This window comes from Periplaneta americana, chromosome 17, assembly GCF_040183065.1.
Source record: "Periplaneta americana isolate PAMFEO1 chromosome 17, P.americana_PAMFEO1_priV1, whole genome shotgun sequence".
In the NCBI taxonomy this organism is placed as follows: domain Eukaryota; kingdom Metazoa; phylum Arthropoda; class Insecta; order Blattodea; family Blattidae; genus Periplaneta; species Periplaneta americana.
In genome coordinates, this window is record NC_091133.1 from 5,257,624 (window position 1) to 5,275,841 (window position 18,218).

The 18,218-nt window shown below is 36.6% G+C and overlaps 1 protein-coding gene across 5 annotated transcripts in view; it reads right to left on the reverse strand.

Moving 5' to 3' along the window:
• Positions 1–645: 645 nt before the first annotated feature.
• LOC138693048 (zinc finger protein ZFP2-like) overlaps positions 646–18,218 on the reverse strand; it is an 86,053-nt gene continuing 68,480 nt past the window's right edge. For all 5 annotated transcript variants that reach the window (XM_069816596.1, XM_069816597.1, XM_069816599.1 and 2 more), the window contains one exon: positions 646–6,720. In XM_069816596.1, the coding sequence (XP_069672697.1) occupies positions 5,664–6,720 (1,057 nt within the window). In that variant the 3' untranslated portion in view covers positions 646–5,663. The remainder of the gene's footprint in view (positions 6,721–18,218) is intronic.

The following is an 18,218-nucleotide window of genomic DNA, read 5'->3' on the forward strand; positions in this document are numbered from 1 at the left end:
TAACATCGACCTGTGCCGTTCTCTCATCTCTGCTGATATTCCTCTCTACAAACTAAAGAATAAGGTCTTCAGGGAATTCCTTGAAAAATATACTCAACATACAATCCCGGATGAGTCAACACTTAGGAAGACGTATGCTCCATCCATCTACGATGAGACAATACAGAAGATAAGAGATGAAATTAAAGATAGTTCAATTTGGGTTTCCATTGATGAGACTCCCGACAAAGAAGGTAGACTTGTTGGTAATGTAGTTATCGGTTTGTTAAGTGAACAATATTCTGAACGAATTCTTTTACATTGTGATGTTCTAGAAAAGTGCAATAACAAAACTATAGTTAAACTGTTCAACGAAGCTATGGGTATCCTGTGGCCAAAGGGTATTATGTACGATAATGTGTTATTCTTTATTAGCGATGCTGCCCCTTATATGGTCAAAGCTGGACAAGCATTATCTGTTGTATATCCTAAATTGACTCATTTTACTTGTGTGGCGCATGCATTTCATCGTGTGGCAGAAGTGGTCAGAGACAATTTCCCTAAAGTAGATTTGTTGATTTCATCAGTGAAAAAAGTATTTCTCAAAGCTCCCAGTAGAGTTAACGTGTTGAAAGAAATGTACCCTGAAATTCCATTGCCACCAAAGCCAATTTTAACTAGATGGGGTACATGGCTAGAAGCAGTTGAATATTATGCCGAACATATAGACTCTATTAACAATGTTCTCCTTGCATTGGACTCTGAAGATGCAGTCTCAATTGATACTGCGAAAACAGTTACCTGTGACATAAGTGTGAAGAATGACTTAGCTCACATTCAGCATACATTTTCATGCATCATAAAAACGCTCAAAAGTCTCCAAAATAGGCACCTTTCACTATCTGAAAGTTTTGAAATTATAAATAGTACTGTGGAACAACTGAATCGTGGTAGAGGTAAAGTTGCAGATGCAGTAAGAGCTAAGGTGGACACTGTACTTTCAAAAAACCCTGGATATGAAGAACTACAAAAGGTTGTTGCTGTGATGAGTGGTGAATCAACAGTGAAGATTAACTTGGACTTATCCCCAGCAGACATTGTGAAATTGAATTATGTACCAGTTACTTCTTGTGACGTCGAACGCTCTTTTAGTCAGTATAAATCTATCCTCAGAGACAATAGAAGAAGATTCACTTTTCAGCACTTGAAAGAAATGTTTGTAACCTATTGTTATGGTAACAGACAATAAAAATTGTGTTTTGTTGAAACTACATTGGAAGATAAGGTACGTCCATTATATTTTTTGTTTAGTTTGATTAAAATGTACCAATATTTAACGTACATAGTCATTTTTTTATAATTTGAAGTCCATATTTAATTCCATATTTTGGTAAAAATCCATATTTAATTCCATATTTTGGTAAAAATAACTACATATATATTTACATATTTCATATATTTTTAGTCCATATAAATCCGTTCCCTGCTTATTAACATAGTCTTAATATGTAACTCAATTCACAATAATACTAACTTCGTCACAGTCATTTCCTACAACATCCGAGCCACGCCCCTTTGTTTTGACTAACCGAAACATGGCGGACCAATGTTCAATTGTCTTCAACTTTCTGAGGTCTTTGTCCTCTCTATAGTATCTAACTCGTTGAGCTCAACAGTAACATTGTCTTCAGATGTATAAATGGAGGGAAAATGAAACTAGTGCTGCCAACCCATGTTTTGAAATTCACTCTGTCCCATCCCTCCCTATTCTCCCCTACTCGTGTTTATGTCTAAGGAACGTTCTCAAGGGACAGACATTCCACTACATAAAGTTCAAAAGCGAGTGACAATTGCTACAGGCGTGTCTCATACTAGTGTCCAAAAATTGTGGCAGAAGCAAAGAAAATGATAGTGGTAACGATACATGTTTCGATAAGAGAACAATCAAAAGTAGTGTCTTAGAACTAGATGTGTTTGATGAAAGTGTAGTGCATAGGATAGTGTATGACTTTTACATTACCGAGATATGCGTTCCAACAGTCAGCGCATTAAGAATGAAACTGAAAGAAGCAATTGGCTTCGACGGGGACATTACCGGTACTAGTGCTAGAAATCTACTCAAAGACTGGGATTCAAGACTCCGACTAGCACGTCAAGGTCAGAGATCAATGTTATCAGTCAGATGTTGAGAGCGTATTTGTTGTTGTTTGCACTCTGCCCACCGCTTCTCCCCTGTGACGTCAGCCAGGCTTTCAGATCTTATGTGCGATCTGTAATAATAACAGTCAACTCATGTTTTTAAATCTTAAATCAAACAGAATACATCTTAAGGGAAAAGTAACAATGAACAGTTTAATTTTTCTTCGTTGAGTAGCATTGCTTTCTAAATAAAAGAACGAAAAAATCAGTCGACTTTAAATTTAGTTTTCGCGAACGTCGCTGTGTGGTTAATTACTGAGTGTGATTGTGATTTTCTTGTAATGTTAATCAAGACCATAGATAAATTTTTAATTAATAGATCCTATCCAACATCAGTGGAAACCCAACGATTATCGACAAACATCCTGTTCCGATACAATGGATTTGAATTCCATTAAAAAATCAGCTGATGTACAAAGTACGCCTTCACATGTTTCTAAACTTTGTGAGTCTGTTTGGTCGTGCGAAAGCGAAATAAAGGATGCTCGTAAGAGTGGAATTTTCGAAAATTCATGACAGGACAAACATCCATTGATTTTGTACGATGAACACAAAAAAGTGGTATTTTGTAGAGTATGCAAGGAAGCTAGTGATAAAAAACTATTAAATTTCTCCACCAAAGCGGACCCTTGTTTCATTTCTTCCAGCTTTTCCAACTGGAAACATGCCTTAAGAAAATTTAGTTCCCATGAAATATCCCAGTGCCACAAAGAATCATGTTCCAAAGTACTGCGGTGCAGAGTGGAGTAAATGTTGCATCCAGTTTGAATCTTGCAAAGTTGCAAGACCTTCAAAATTCTCGTGTCTCCTTACATAAACTATTTTCATCGTTGTTATATTTATGAAAGCAGGGACTACAATCCATGGGCATAAGGACAAAGCAAGTAATTTCCATCAGATTTCGAAATTACGATGTGAAGACTCCCCAGAACTCAGCCAATTTATTGATAGAGATACCTTAACGTGGGGTGTCATACGACACAGAAAACTAAATGCTCAAAATCATGGCATTGAAAGTGTTTCGTCCATTGGCTAATGAAGTTTACAAAGCGAGGTGTTTCGGTCTGCTTATGGATGAAACGAGTGATGTGGCGAAAACAGATTAAGTGTCGATATGTTTGCGAATTATTTATAAAGAACTTGAAATTCAAGAGCACTTCATCGGTTTCTATCAAACGTCGGCAACAGATGCGAATAGTCTCTACAATATTATCAGTGACGCTTTATTAAGACTAGGACTAAATGTTCATAACTGTCGCGGGCAATGTTGCGATGGTGCTGCAAATTGAAGTGGGTAATACAAGGAAGTACAGGTAAAAATGTTACAAATAAATAAGAAAGCTAGATATTTGCATTGCTTCACTCACTGAATTTAGTGGCATAAGACAGTGTGAAGCAAATTACAACTTGCAGAAATGTGATCAATATAACTGAATATCTATTACTATGATAAGAGAGTCCCCAGAAAGGTTGAACTCATATAATTCTTTAAGACATACACATGCTCATGGCTCAGAACAAATTTAAGACCGTTTTGTCCGTGATTCACTGTCAGGGCCCTTAGCTTAAAATCTCTGACAGATAACCATCAAGAAATTCTTTCATTCCTTTCACATTTTTCTGAAAACGATAATCGTGATGCTGGTATTAAAGCTTCTGGTTACCTAAAACTACTCGAGTCATTTTAACATTTTGCTTAATTAAACATGATGGCACGGGTATTTACCAAAAATATAAAACTACAAAGTGTAAACCTTGATTTCCATGAAGCAAATTGTCTCATTCATAATTTGATAAAAACATTCCAAATGTTTCGTGGTAACAATGAAATGTTATAGGATAAAATTAAAAGAAGGGCAAATGAGCTGGACCTGTCAGGACCAAGGATCTCGAAGCAAAGGGAAATGTCTCACCATCTAGACGATTGTCAACACACACGGCATGAATTTAGTAACTCGAAGGAATATTTTAAGAGTAAATTCTTTGAACTTAGAGAGTGTGTGACAGCTTCACTTAAGCAGCGTATCCAGGAAAGCGACATTTCAAATTCAGCGGAAAACTTTATCGGAAAAGAAGACGATGTCAGAATTGTCAGGTGTGTTTTCAATGACATAAATGACTATGAGATCTTACGGTTGCAGAGAAATATGGTGTGATAGTGCTGCAGTGTTGTGTGTTGAATTAAGAAAGTTAAATTTCTGAAGTCACATGTTATTCGTGAAATACTGCCTGAATGAATTAAATTTATACGCATGACTTTGACTGTGCCGGTTTCCACAGCTACAGCCGAAAGATCTTTATCCGCGTTGAAAAGGCTAAAAATATTTCAGCGTTCAACAATGTCCATAAGTGACTTAATCATATTGTCATTTTAAATCTACACAAGGATAGCGCTGAAAAGTTGGATTTAGAGGATGTTTGTGACGAGTTAAAAAAAAAAGAAATGCGTCAGGAGAAACACATTTCCAACTTATCGTGATACATAATGGTGAATTGATATATTGTTTTACATTATATTACAAAGTCGAATCGCAAATTAAAAAATTTAATTGTAAACTTAAATTTAAAACTTAATCAAAATCTTGTTATTCACAGGGCTACATAACTCTTTATCACGGTTTAATTTACTACCTGTATTCGGTTATTGTTATCGACTTATGAAAAAAATTGTCAGATCTTTCATTTTTCTGTCATTCTATATTTGATATCATTGTTGTGATTCATGTAAGGGAGAATTTGATATTTTATTGTAATTCAAAAGTTTCATTTCATAGTTAGCCACGCTAACCATTACTCCACCGTGATGGGCCATTTCTATTGCACTAGCAACTTCGGCTAATGACAAATTCATTTCACTCACTAGCTTCAATTTCAGTCACAGCAAAATACAAAGGACGTGCAAGGTTCAGTTACACACGCACGCCGAGTAACTTATGCATTCGTTTCTATAAATTCTATGTTATATCAAACCTGAAAATTATTTACTAACAATCTGCGAAGCTTTCATATTTCGCAGAGTATTCGTGTCGATGCTGTGAAGGTCTCTATAAAGAGATTATTCATCAATGAAAAAGAAAATAGCAATTAGTGTTAAACTTAATATTATTTTAATTTTTTATAAGTAGATTTGGAACTGTGTTTCAATTACGTAAATCATACTTTTAACAGCTTGATCTACCTCAGAAACTAGATTCCGATATTATTCTTCGCAGTTTTGTTCAAAACGAAGGGAAACTCTGCAGAAGTCAACTGGCAAAGTGAAACAAAAAAATGTGGCCCTCCGATATCACAAGGTTAACAGGAGTGAGGCATCTTAGATTTTGAAAATATATTTCTTATCTTTCTAATGCTTACTCCACAATCATGCTCTAGTCCAGAGCAAATCGGCGACAAAGGCATGAACTCTCTCGGACACGGCCGGACTAATACGTCTTGAGTGATACGCTCATGCTTCCAGATTCTCAATAATTCTTTCCAAATTCATCTCATTTAAACGGTCTCTCGCCCGTGTGTAGACGGAAATGAATCTTGAGGTTACCGGATTCGGAGAAACACTTTCCACATATATCGCATTTGAATGGCTTTTCGCCTGTGTGTATGCGTGCATGTCTCTTTAAAACCGCCTTCATTGAAAAACACCAGCCACATATATCGCATTTAAATGGTTTCTCGCCCGTGTGTATTCGGAAATGATTCTTGAGGTGACATGATTCTGAGAAACACTTTCCACAGACATCACATTTGAATGGACTTTCGCCTACGTGTTTCAGCGCATGCCTCTTTAAAACTGGTTTCATCGAGAAACACATTCCACATTCATCACATTTAAAAGGTGTCTCGCCCGTGTGTAAGCGGGAGTGAATCTTGAGATTACAGGATTCTGAGAAACACTTTCCACAAACATTGCATTTGAATGGCCTTTCGCCAGTGTGTATGCGTGCATGCCGCTTTAAAACGGTGTTCATCGAGAAACACTTTCCACAAGCATCGCATTTAAAGGGTCGCTCGCCCGTGTGAAGGCGGGAGTGAATCTTCAGGTTTCCAGATTCTGAGAAACACTTTCCACAGATTTCACATTTGAATGGCCTTTCGCCAGTATGTATGCGTGCATGCCGTTTAAGAAGTGCCTTCGCTGAGAAACACTTTCCACATTCGTCGCATTTAAATGGTCTCTCGCCAGTGTGTAGACGAAAGTGAATCTTCAGGTGACCAGAATCAGAGAAACCCTTTCCACAGAACTCGCATCTAAATGGCCTTTCCCCTGTGTGTATGCGTGTATGTCTGTTTAAAATTGACGATTCTGAGAAACATTTCCCACACACATCGCATTTGAATGACTTTTTGGTTGCGTGTATAAAAGAATGAAGTTTGAGGCATTTCGGTGTTACAAAAACCTCGTTGCATATATTACACTTTATAGAATTATCGCTTATGTCAGTAATATTTGAACCGTCAAGTCTCTGGCTACCACACTGTATCAATTTGTCTTCTTCATTGCTAGTGTGTTCTTCTGAAACACTCTTCTGAAGATTATCCACAATTCTGAAACGAATACAAAAATTTATCATTCTCAGCAATATTTTATGTGGTCAGATCAAAATATAATAAGCATTATATGTATGTAAGTACATATTTATCCATGCTGAATCTTTCGCTAACCAAACATACAATAACATAAATACAGACATGGAAATCCTACACATACAACCCAAAAACCAAAAATTCAACACACTAGAACAATATGAAATATAAAGACACATTAAAACACACCAAAATCAAATTCTCAACACACAGATCAATTTCAGAACACACATACTACTTGACACAACTCTTCATCTCACGAACGCACACACACAACAGGCAGCGAAGTTGAGATAGCGCCGAGATCTAGTAGGCTCTGAGGATGGTGGCGAATAGCACCGAAACAGCTGTAAGCCGCATATGCTTACATAATTAACACGAGTAAGATCGCCATTTAATCAATTATACATATTTATATTATTTAAGGATGGCGGCTAAAAACAATCATATTTGATTTGTCGTCGAAAACGAATTTGTAGTGCCGTTCTATAGCTTAATAGACAGAGTGCAAATGTGATTACGTTTGGCTAAAAATGATGATAGTCTCCTAGTAAATAAAGGGGAAAGACACGAGTTGACTAAAAGTGATCCAGATCCACGCGCTGACGAGCAAAACCGATCAGGATTCGAACTCCTCCCCTCCACTCTTCGTTTACTGCGCCATTGCAATGAATCGTGAAGCCAAGGCAGATGGCCAAGCAAAACACATCAACAGACTAAGTAAGCTAAATTATTCAAATGTACTTTACAGAGAGCTTTACCTGAAAGACTAGATTTGCATAATATATACGTTACTGTGTACGTTAACAGAAAAACCACGATTCCAAGTCACACAGAGATTGTGTGCACTCGTTGTGGGTCTCTGGCGTTTTGTCAGCCCACTCGAGTTGTGTTGATATAAAGGGAAAAGTTGAGACGGTGTCGGGTGGAGTTCCCAGGTAGCTCAGTTGGCAGAGCGCTGGTACGTTCAACCAGAGGTCCCGGGATCGATACCCGGCCCCGGAACAATTTTTGCCTTGAAATTATTCAAATCTGCTTTACAGGGAGCCTTACCTGAAAGACTAGATTTGCACTAAGTAAGCTATCAGATGAAACAAAATCTAGGCGCAGATTTCTTATTAATAGAGAAAAATTCATAAAGTATAAAGTCCCACTAGTCCTTTAAAAGATACTTCTAGAGTAAACCTAGATATAATCGAACTTCACAGAATGTTTAATGAGTCGAATAAGAAAAGCCAAATAGACTATACAACATTCCGCGAAAATTTTGAGGGTAATTTTAACATTTCGTTTGGTTACCAAGGAAAAGACAAGTGCAAAACTTCCAATATGATTAGAGCAGAAATTTCTATAAAGAGACAAGACAGAGCAAAATGTGGAGACAAAAAAAATCAATGATGGGAGCACTGTTGAAAAAAAGAGACACATAACAAAGTGCACATAAGTCGAAAAGCAAAATTGTATTCTTTAAATAGAAAATACAGAGAGGAGTCTGAAGAAAACAGAACTTGAGGTGGTTACAACACACTTTGAGAAAAGCTTAACCACCCCGAATATTACAACGTCTGATATTTATTACTGCCACCAATATTCATGTTTTGTCCGACTCGACATCAGTGTTTTACACATATGATGGCAGCATTGCTCAAAAGGGGGCCAATGATATTTGCTCAATGTTGGAGTTCTTTGTGAACAATGTTTTTAGCACAGATGTTAGTCAGTTCGTAATTTTCTACAATCCTTGTGCTGGCCAAACAAGAATTACACAGTTTTGCGCTTCCTGCACTATCTAGTTCACAAAAAAACCGTTTAGATACTATGAAAGTTGTCTTCCCAATACTCGGACATTCGAAGATACGAACCTTGTTAATACAAAATCTTACACTGAGACATCAGATGACTGGAGTGATGTAATTAGAAACAGCTGAATCAAATCTTCGCCATTCAAAGTAGTAAACCGTGCTACCGAAGTCAACTTTAAAAAGTTTTTGTTGGAGATGTACAAGTCATGACCACAAGGTCAATCAGAATCATGAAAACTGACAAAGAACAGCCGATGTTCATCTTACATAGGAGTAATTACTTTGAAAGTTACATGAAAGCTGTTGTGCTACCTAAAAAGGGCAAAACAAAAGAACAGTATGGGCCCTGTTGAACCGGAAAGGTTATACAATGAATCATTACCTACCAGACCTGTAAAGTTGAAGGATCTATTGCACCTAACACAATTTTTTTGGTCAATCCTGATTCTCAGGCTTTCTACCAAGCATAAGTTTGTAGCAATCACAGAAAAATGAAAGTGACATCGAGTTTGCAGATGATTCTCTCACAGGTGACAGTGCCTAACTGGCCAGAAAAATCAATGTCCTGTATCTTTCCTGATAAGAATTTCTTTTTCCATTTCTCTGCATATAGAAACTAGTTTACTCCATTTTGTCTGTAATAAAATGAACTGTTTTTTGCATTGTGTTTAATTATTATTTTTTCTTTATGCTTTTAATGTTGGGTTATAAACTTACAACCTTAAAATTCAAATTCTGACAAATTAGCAGAATGATACTCTGAGTGTTTTTAGCTGTCATTAATATAAACAGACAGACGGACAGACAGGCCAGCCAGCCAGCCAGCCAGCCAGACAGACAGACAGACAGACAGATTTATTCGTTCCATAATATTCTTACATTTGCTTTATAGCATAGAATAAAGAAGATGTCCAATTCTTACGTTTAACAAATAAATGCAATACATATAAAATGCAAATATGAAATATGTACAGAATTAATACCTTAATAACAGTAATATTTTATACAATGTAATATGTTTACCATTTAACAGTATTAAAATATTTACACAGTACTGTGAAATGTCAAGAATAGAAAGTGTGAGATATTAAGTAATTTTCTAGTTTTACCTTAAATAATGCAGGGTTTTGGCTATGATTCTTAATGTCTTCGGGAAGACTATTGAACATTTTTATCGCCATGTAACGTACTCCCCTTTGAAAGCATGATATAATACAGTATACATAGAAGGAACCACATTCCGACATCAGAGAATAATGACACAGGCGAATAAAGGAAACTTTTTTCTTGGTGCCTTCGCCCTTAGACGTGTTCTACGTGTTAATTGTGGTGTTCATTCAGAAAATGCATTGGCTAGACAATATCAACTCTATATCTTAGATAGTGCTGAATTTATATAATGATAATAATATAATAAAATATATTATATCATTCTGAATTTATTACATAATCTATTTTTTTTTATTTTATTGGGTTATTTTACGACGCTGTATCAACATCTAGGTTATTTAGTGTCTGAATGATATGAAGGTGATAATGCCGATGAAATGAGTCCGGGGTCCAACACCGTAAGTTACCCAGCATTTGCTCGTATTGGGTTGAGGGAAAACCCCGGAAAAAACTTCAACCAGGTAACTTGCCCCGACCGGGATTCGAACCCTGGCCACCTGGTTCCGCGGCCAGACGCGCTGACCGTTACTCCAAAGGTGTGGACTACATCATCTATAATACCTTCTAAATGAATATAATGTTTTCAGTAAACTACATAATTTTCGATTTCATCTTTATACACAGTTCCGCACTGGAGTTTGAGCTTCTGTCTCCTACATAGTTTGTGTTCTTGAGAGTGTACAAATTAGCAAGTTTTGTTAGAATGTTTACGTCCTTCCAACTATAATTTCACATCTAAAAACATTGCATTCTTAAATGAAAGTTCTTAATTAAATCATAGTTACGACTGTATAGGTCTGTATAATTATATTCCAACTCGTATCGTTCCATATTTGCAGATAGAGCATCACAAAGGAATGGCTACTTCACAACATTGGTTGTTGAATCATCCCAACATAGCAGGTTATTTTACGACGCTTTATCAACATCTTAGTTATTTGACGTCTGAATGAAGTGAAGGTGATAATGCTAGTGAAATGAGTCCAGGGTCCAGCACCGAAAGTTATCCAGCATTTTCTTATATTGGGTTGAGGGAAAACCCTGGAAAAAACCTCAACCAGGTAACTTGCCCCGACCGGGGCCACCTGGTTTCGAGGCCAGACGTGCTAGCTGTTACTCCACAGGTGTGGACCCATCCCGACGCATTTTACCATATTTGTGAGTATACAGGGTGATTCATAAATACCAGTGAAACCTTTGTGGGTGTAATGTAGAGGTAAAACTAAAACTAAAATTTTCTATACAACTTTTCCCGCAAATGCTTACTTTCAGAGTTGTGATGCAAAATGTCCTATCTTGCTAGATATCAGAGTGCTGCATTGGAGTTAAATCGCTCACTTGAACTCGGTCGAATGTCGCACGCTCGAGTGAGATACGATCGGTCGTGATACGCTGGTAATAAATAGAAGCACAGTACAAGGTCTAATCTTGTATGGAAGGCGACAGATAAGATACACATATGTTTTGCTCACACGGTAAAAATAAGGCTTTATTTTCTGTGTTTATGACAAACATCTAATGGAACGTACCAAAACAGTAACATGAAGTTATAAATAAAATCGTATGAAAAACTTCGATACACAGTTATTATTCCTAATTAATAATTATTCAATATTTGATTTACCACATATATAATATAATAGTTCTATACATAGTGTTCCGCCTATATACTGCGACAATGGTAGAAACATTTTACAAAATATTATTATCATCATCATATCCCTCACGTATTAGACCCTACAGGATCTGTTACAGTCTCATGCCAGCGCTTGCGTGGTCTTCCCAATTTCCTCTTTCCTCTTGGTACATAAGTAAGAATCTGTTTAGGCCATCTAGTGCGATCCATCCTTTCGACATGTTTTTTCCACTGATGTCGATATTGTTGAACAAAATTAACTACAGGATCCATTTTGAGTTCCTGCAATATGTCCACATTTTTACGGTGTTCCAGCAAAGAGCATCCCGCTGTTCGTCTCATGAACCTCATTTCCGCTGTCGTCAGCCTTTGCTCATGAGCTTTTCTGATTGTCCATGCCTCGCTACCGTAAGTGAGGACCGGTCGAGCTAGTGTTTTATATACCTTTAGCCTTGTATGTTTCTGAACATGGGAGGATTTGAAAACGGCGTTAATGACACCAGTGATTTTTATAAAGTTAGATGTTTTGTTCGACATATCTTCATCAGTGATGTAAGAGAGGTTATAACCTAAATAGTTAAATGAATTAAATATTATTATATAGCAGTAAATTAATAACAATATTAGTACAGAGATAATGTCACAGAAAATATAATAAAATGAATAATCATGCTGCACAACTGTTACAGACGCAAAGTTTGATGCACTGATTATTAGAGATTAATATTATTATTATTATTACTAGAAAACTTGATACATTTCTTGGATTATCGTGATTATGTTCTCCGTCTATAATAATTACATTTAGATCCAATAACATCTATTAGATATGGCAAAAACAAAATCACTTCTGTGTGGGAGGAAAAAAAAAACATTTACCTACAACATTTATATTACATTTTAAAGCAAGTTTTGTAGTTGTACTGTGGAGAGGTTAGTTAAATACTGCAATGTTTTGAAATGATATACATCTATGCTGTTACTACACAGTTCATCACTGTAACAAGAATGAATGTCTAACGCTCGGCTTATACCTTTCGAGGATTTATTGCTTGCGACAATTTTACCCATCATGCATGTGCACTACCTATTGGATTATGCTATGAACTACTTGGCGCTCGAGCGAAAACGTCCGATGCAGACCTCTACTAGGTATCAAAAACATGGACCAGTAAAGCCTTGGGATGAGTAATGCACACCTACATAGCGACTGCATTAGATGTTTGTTATTCGTACACTCCTATTACGTACAGTTGATTTCGACCTGACAAGACTTCGTTTACTGTACGTAGGTATGTACTGATCTTAGAATTTTACAGACCCCATTCAACTCTTCCGAACTGTTTCATAGCTCTTTTGATGTCACTGCTGTAGTTATATTATTGTGACAGCTGCAACGGGGTTCGAATACGCGTCCAACAGGGCGCGCGGCAGACGAGACGCTGGTACGGGGAGCATCTGCATGCTGAAGGGCAGAGGGGGTGTATTACGTCAACGCGACGAGGGGAAGTTGCGCGCGCAACTGCTACGTGCGGAGTGAAGGGGGGACGGACCCTCCCGACTCTTCCAGAAGTCCGTCGAAGTGGAGATATCCAGATAATTCGAGAGAGCTATCTCTGCACACCCGTAGAAATTTCTCGCAACTATGATTTTGCTATAAAAGAAGAAACGCGAGCGAACTTGAGCAGTTTTCAGTTTATTCAGCCATTCAGTGAGAAAGCCAGTGAACAGAGCAAGCCAGCCAGTCTTGTGTACCGGAGTTCGACTTGAGTGTGCGTCCGCAACTGTGTCAGCATCCGAAGGCCTGAGTTCGAGTGCAGTGGACCGCAGTTGGAGGGACCTGAGTTCGAGTACAGTGGACTGTCTCTGGACGTCTGTGGTTCGAGATACTGTGAACTCGAGTGACTGAGCTAGAAGAACTGTGAACTGAGAACTGACAGTTCTGATGTGTAAATAGTGCTTTGTAAATATTAGTTAAGGTTAACAGTTCATTGTTGTTCGTAATAGTCCAAGTAAATTGTCATTGTCTCGTCAGTGGAGTGCACTAACGAATACTGTGTTACTGTGTGGAGAGCAAATCCTATTGTTGGGATAATAAAGTTACATTGTTGTTTAGTTTAAAAACGTTACATTATGTTGAGAATTTGAGTGACATAAACGAGCGCCTTCAGACGACCCCAAAGGTAGAAGTCTGGTGATCTGGCTGGCCAAACAACTGGTGTTGCACGATCTATCTTACCGTACACAACTGAAGCCTACTAAACTAACAACAAAATGAATGTGTACCAATGGGACGTGGTGACTGTAGGAACTGCAATAGTGCCATATAACTAAACATACCTACGTGCAGTAAACAAAGTCCTATCAGGTCGGAATCAACTGTAGTGGGGTGTACGAATAAGAAACACCTATGGCAGTCGCTATGTATGCGAACATGACACAGCGAAGGCCCATGTTTTTTATGTCTGGCAAGATACGGCACTATGCATCATAATCCTGAAAGTAAGGATTTGCGGGAAAAGTTGTATAGAATATTTTAGTTTTATTTTTACCTCTACATTACACCCATAAAGTTTTTACAGGTATTTATGAATCATCCTATATAATTGAAGCGAGTAGGAAAACTATTTCTGAGTTTGTGGAGAGAGCATACCTAGGTTAATTTGGTATCAAGCTTTCACATGGAAAGAAGCCATGTGCTCCTCATACTGTATGTAAAACTTGTACGGAGCAATTGCTCCAGTCGACAAATGGATAAAGAACCTGCATGAAATTTGGAGTAACAGTTGTTGGGAGGAAATGAAAAAAAATTAAAACATTTTGACAATTGTTATTTTGTATTGTTAATATCACAGACATCAACCCAAATAATCATGGTAAATGGTCTCCTCCTGATCTACTTTCAGCTATGATCTTGTATCCATTTCACCCTTCAATGAACTACAACAGATCTCAGAGGGTAATTCTTGTATGTGTGATATAGCACAACGACAGTGATTTTCAAACAACTTCAAGGAGTGAATGCTTTGACTGAAGTGAGTTGAATGATATGATTATGGACCTACATTTTACCAAGAAGAGTTCTGAATCGCTTGCTTTTAGGCTAAAGCAAAACAATACTATCGCGTGGATAGAAAATTACATTTTATTGAAGGAGGGAAAAGGTTTGCTACCATTTTTAGTCAAGATAAGTACCTATACTTTGCAAAGCCATCGAAGGCCTCCTGAAAAAAAATCGGTGTCTCAGTATATATTCCTTGTAAATGGTGCCTTTCATAGGCAGTTTTAAATGTGATCGTTGATTTGAGAGCACAGCAGATCAGGCAGTGGCACGAACAATAAATAAGAGAAGCAGAACAATATCCCTAATTTCGTTACCCACGAGCATTCCAGTCGTCTACATTCGTTACCGATTCTTTAAATTAGTTAGTTTTGTTACTTTTGTTACCAGTGGATACCCTGTACTTTACAACACTCTTATTTTATTTAAAATTACTTTGAAAAATCGGAATTACAGTACTGGATACATTTAGGCTTGGCATCATATAAAACTATTAACCCGCCTCAGTGTATAAAGAGAACATTTGCTATATGTGTATATGTACTGGGCAAGTCTTGACAAAAGCGTTCCCATCACTCCAAAGTTTGTCATGCAAAAACTATAAGAAGTCGCGATCAAAAGGAGAAAATACATCAAGAACTAGAAATTACTAATCCCAATATTGAAATGATTGGATAAGAATTATGAATATATTCTCACAGGAAGAAGAAAAGTGCATCCCGCACAAAAATATGGAGAACAAAGCTTCACGCAGTTTACATATTCTGTTATATGATCTGGCATGGGAACAGAACAAAGCAAGTGATGTAACCCTTGATTTATTATTATCATTATTATTATTATTATTATTATTTGAAGATGATAAAGATAATCATGGTTATTAAATATTACAGTCAAATCAACAGTAATTAAAACATACTGTATGTAGTGCTCTAATTTAGAATCTGGGTTGAAAAAAAAAACTATATTTGTTCTCCAGTTATGTTAAATACCGCATCTCCAATCGTTCTCATTTCTTGCTTAACCACACCAAGCTCACAGCACATATTACCTTTTCTTATGATTCTCGAATTGTTTTCAATTCAATTTATTTGGCCATTAGACATACAGTTTTAGGCTTCGTCAGAATACATTGAAAAAACATATAAATACATTTAAAAAAAAAACACTAATAGCAGAACCAGTAAAATTTAAGTAATACAATGAATTTGAAACTTTTAAATTGAAGAAAACTAACTAAATTGCAATTAAACTTATTTATTAAAATACAATTTCATACAAATTTGTGTTGAAAAAGTCAGCAACAGAATAAAAACGATTATTTAATAACCAATTGTAAAATCTAGTTTTGGAGCTATTGATTGGTAATTTATAATATTGACTTGGGAGCTTATTATATAATTTCATCCCCCATACAAACAAAATTTTATAACACAATCCCATGGGAAAAAATGGAACTCTCTGCATCAAAATCCACAGTTAATTCCCGATTTACCACGAAAATCGTCTGTAGCTGCATTTAGATTGGCAACAGGCCATGATTGTTTGGCCAAACACCTGCATAGAATTGGAATATATCAGTCCCCTAACTGTCCATTGTGCAACTCAAACCAAGAAATGGATTCGGAACACCTCAAAATCTGTGCTTCAGTGCAAAAACTGCAGTTTGGAGTGCAAGAGGTCAAATGACTTTATTGTCGAACGCCTGGCATTAGAAAACAACAACAAACAACAACAACATAATTAAAAAGTTTGCTTTGCTCTTTGTACTCTACAATATGGAATATTAATTTGTTCACTATTTCTAATTTCATGATCATGTATATTGGCCACTAATGAGTAATTGTCGATATTTTGTCGAGTGTAAAGTACTAGATCATATATATATATACAAATTTATGATGTTAAAATCCGTGATTGTCTGAAAAGTGGCCGACATTGTCCCAGATAGTTTGATTTACATAAATTTATAATGGCTTTCTTTTGTAAAATCAAGACGCTTCCAATTTTGGTTCCATTTCCCCAGTACATTAGGTCATATCGAATTATCGACTGAAAGAAAGAAAAGTAGGTACATCTTAAATAATTTTGAGAAACGCAAGTAGTTAATTTCTTTAACAAATATAAAACTCTTGATAGCTTTGTGCATATGTATTCGATGTGCTTATCCCATGTTAAACTAAGTCTATAAAAAGTCCCAGAAATTTTGTGTAGTTGAGTCTGTTGTCCTTATTTATTAGATAGTTTACGCTGAGAGTTAAGTTGATAGTTTTTTCTTGATTAAGCAAGAAACCATTAGATTCAAACCATAAAGCCATCTGTGATAGAGTGTCGTTGTTGAGAGCATGTAATTAGAGCAGAGGAAGATCTGAATTCTAGAAGGTCATTTATTGCTGTTAAAAATAATGGAGGACCAATTAAAAAAACTGCTCCGGGCTGGATAATATTAACGTCTTTACCTTTTACAATTGAAGCTTTCCTTTCTGCACCTTGCTTCATTGTAATACGTGCGAAAGCTGTGTCCAGAGTTACATTATCAACTGAACGGGTTAATTACAGTACAGTCTGCAGTTTTTGCTTTGTTCGCAGTAAATGCAGTCAGGATTGGTCTCCAATGATATTGCTGGTTTCCAGCTAGTTTCTCCCAACAACAGTTGCCAGTCAATGTACGTAAAACATGAAATTTTAAGGAATCTACACTGTTGCTAAATGTAGTTAAAAATAAAATGCTACCTGTCTAGCCAAGGTATTCCAGTAACCATGGAGCTTATAACCAACACGAACAGCAATATGTACTACCAATATTCACACATGGCAAGCCAGCAGATAGCGGAACTGTCAACTGTTATTTTCTACAAATTTTTCACATCTGTTGTGAACCCTTTATCCATTAACAGTCCACACCTGTAGAGTAACAGTCAGCGCGTCTGGCCACGAAACCAGGTGGCCCGGGTTCGAATCCCGGTCGGGGCAAGTTACCTGGTTGAGGTTTTTTCCGGAGTTTTCCCTCAACCCAATACGAGCAAATGCTGGGTATCTTTCGGTGCTGGACTCCGGACTCATTTCACCGGCATTATCACCTTCATTTCATTCAGACGATAAATAACCTAGATGTTGATTCAGCGTCGTAAAATAACCCAATAAAATAAAAATAAAATCCATTAACAGCAATGGAAAATATCCAATTCAATCTCAATTCCAATTCCAATATGCGTGTCTGATGGCAAATTTACTGTTTTTTTCCTAAAAACTAGTAACTTTTAAACTCAAATAATTTTCAATAATACACAGAAACCGTAATAGAGTGAATAATGCAACAAATATGTTTACAGATCGATAGGCATTATTTTTCAGATGTGGACGTTGTGCTTACAAGAATGTTCAAGGAGTTAAACAACACAGTTTTCAAGTGAAGGCAAAAAAAGGAATATAAGACGGTAATGAAATGAGAATAAAAGTGAAGTTCCGCATACGGTATTTAATTTAAATATCAATCATTTTTCATTCTAGATGTGCAAGAATAATGTGATCAGAGAGCATAAAAAATAAAGGTATAAAATGAGTGAAAACTGAACAAAGGAGTGAAACTGATTCAATCAGAATGAAAATATACAAAAATATCTGTGGTGAATACCGAAACAATGAGTTGAACAAATTGTACAGAAATGCTGTTGCTATAACAAAACACGAAATGAACACTGGGACAGATCAGTAAAATGGTAAGAATTGACAAGATATAATTTGAAAGGAGATAGCACACAACCAGTCAGAAGGTCAAGTAAGAAATTAA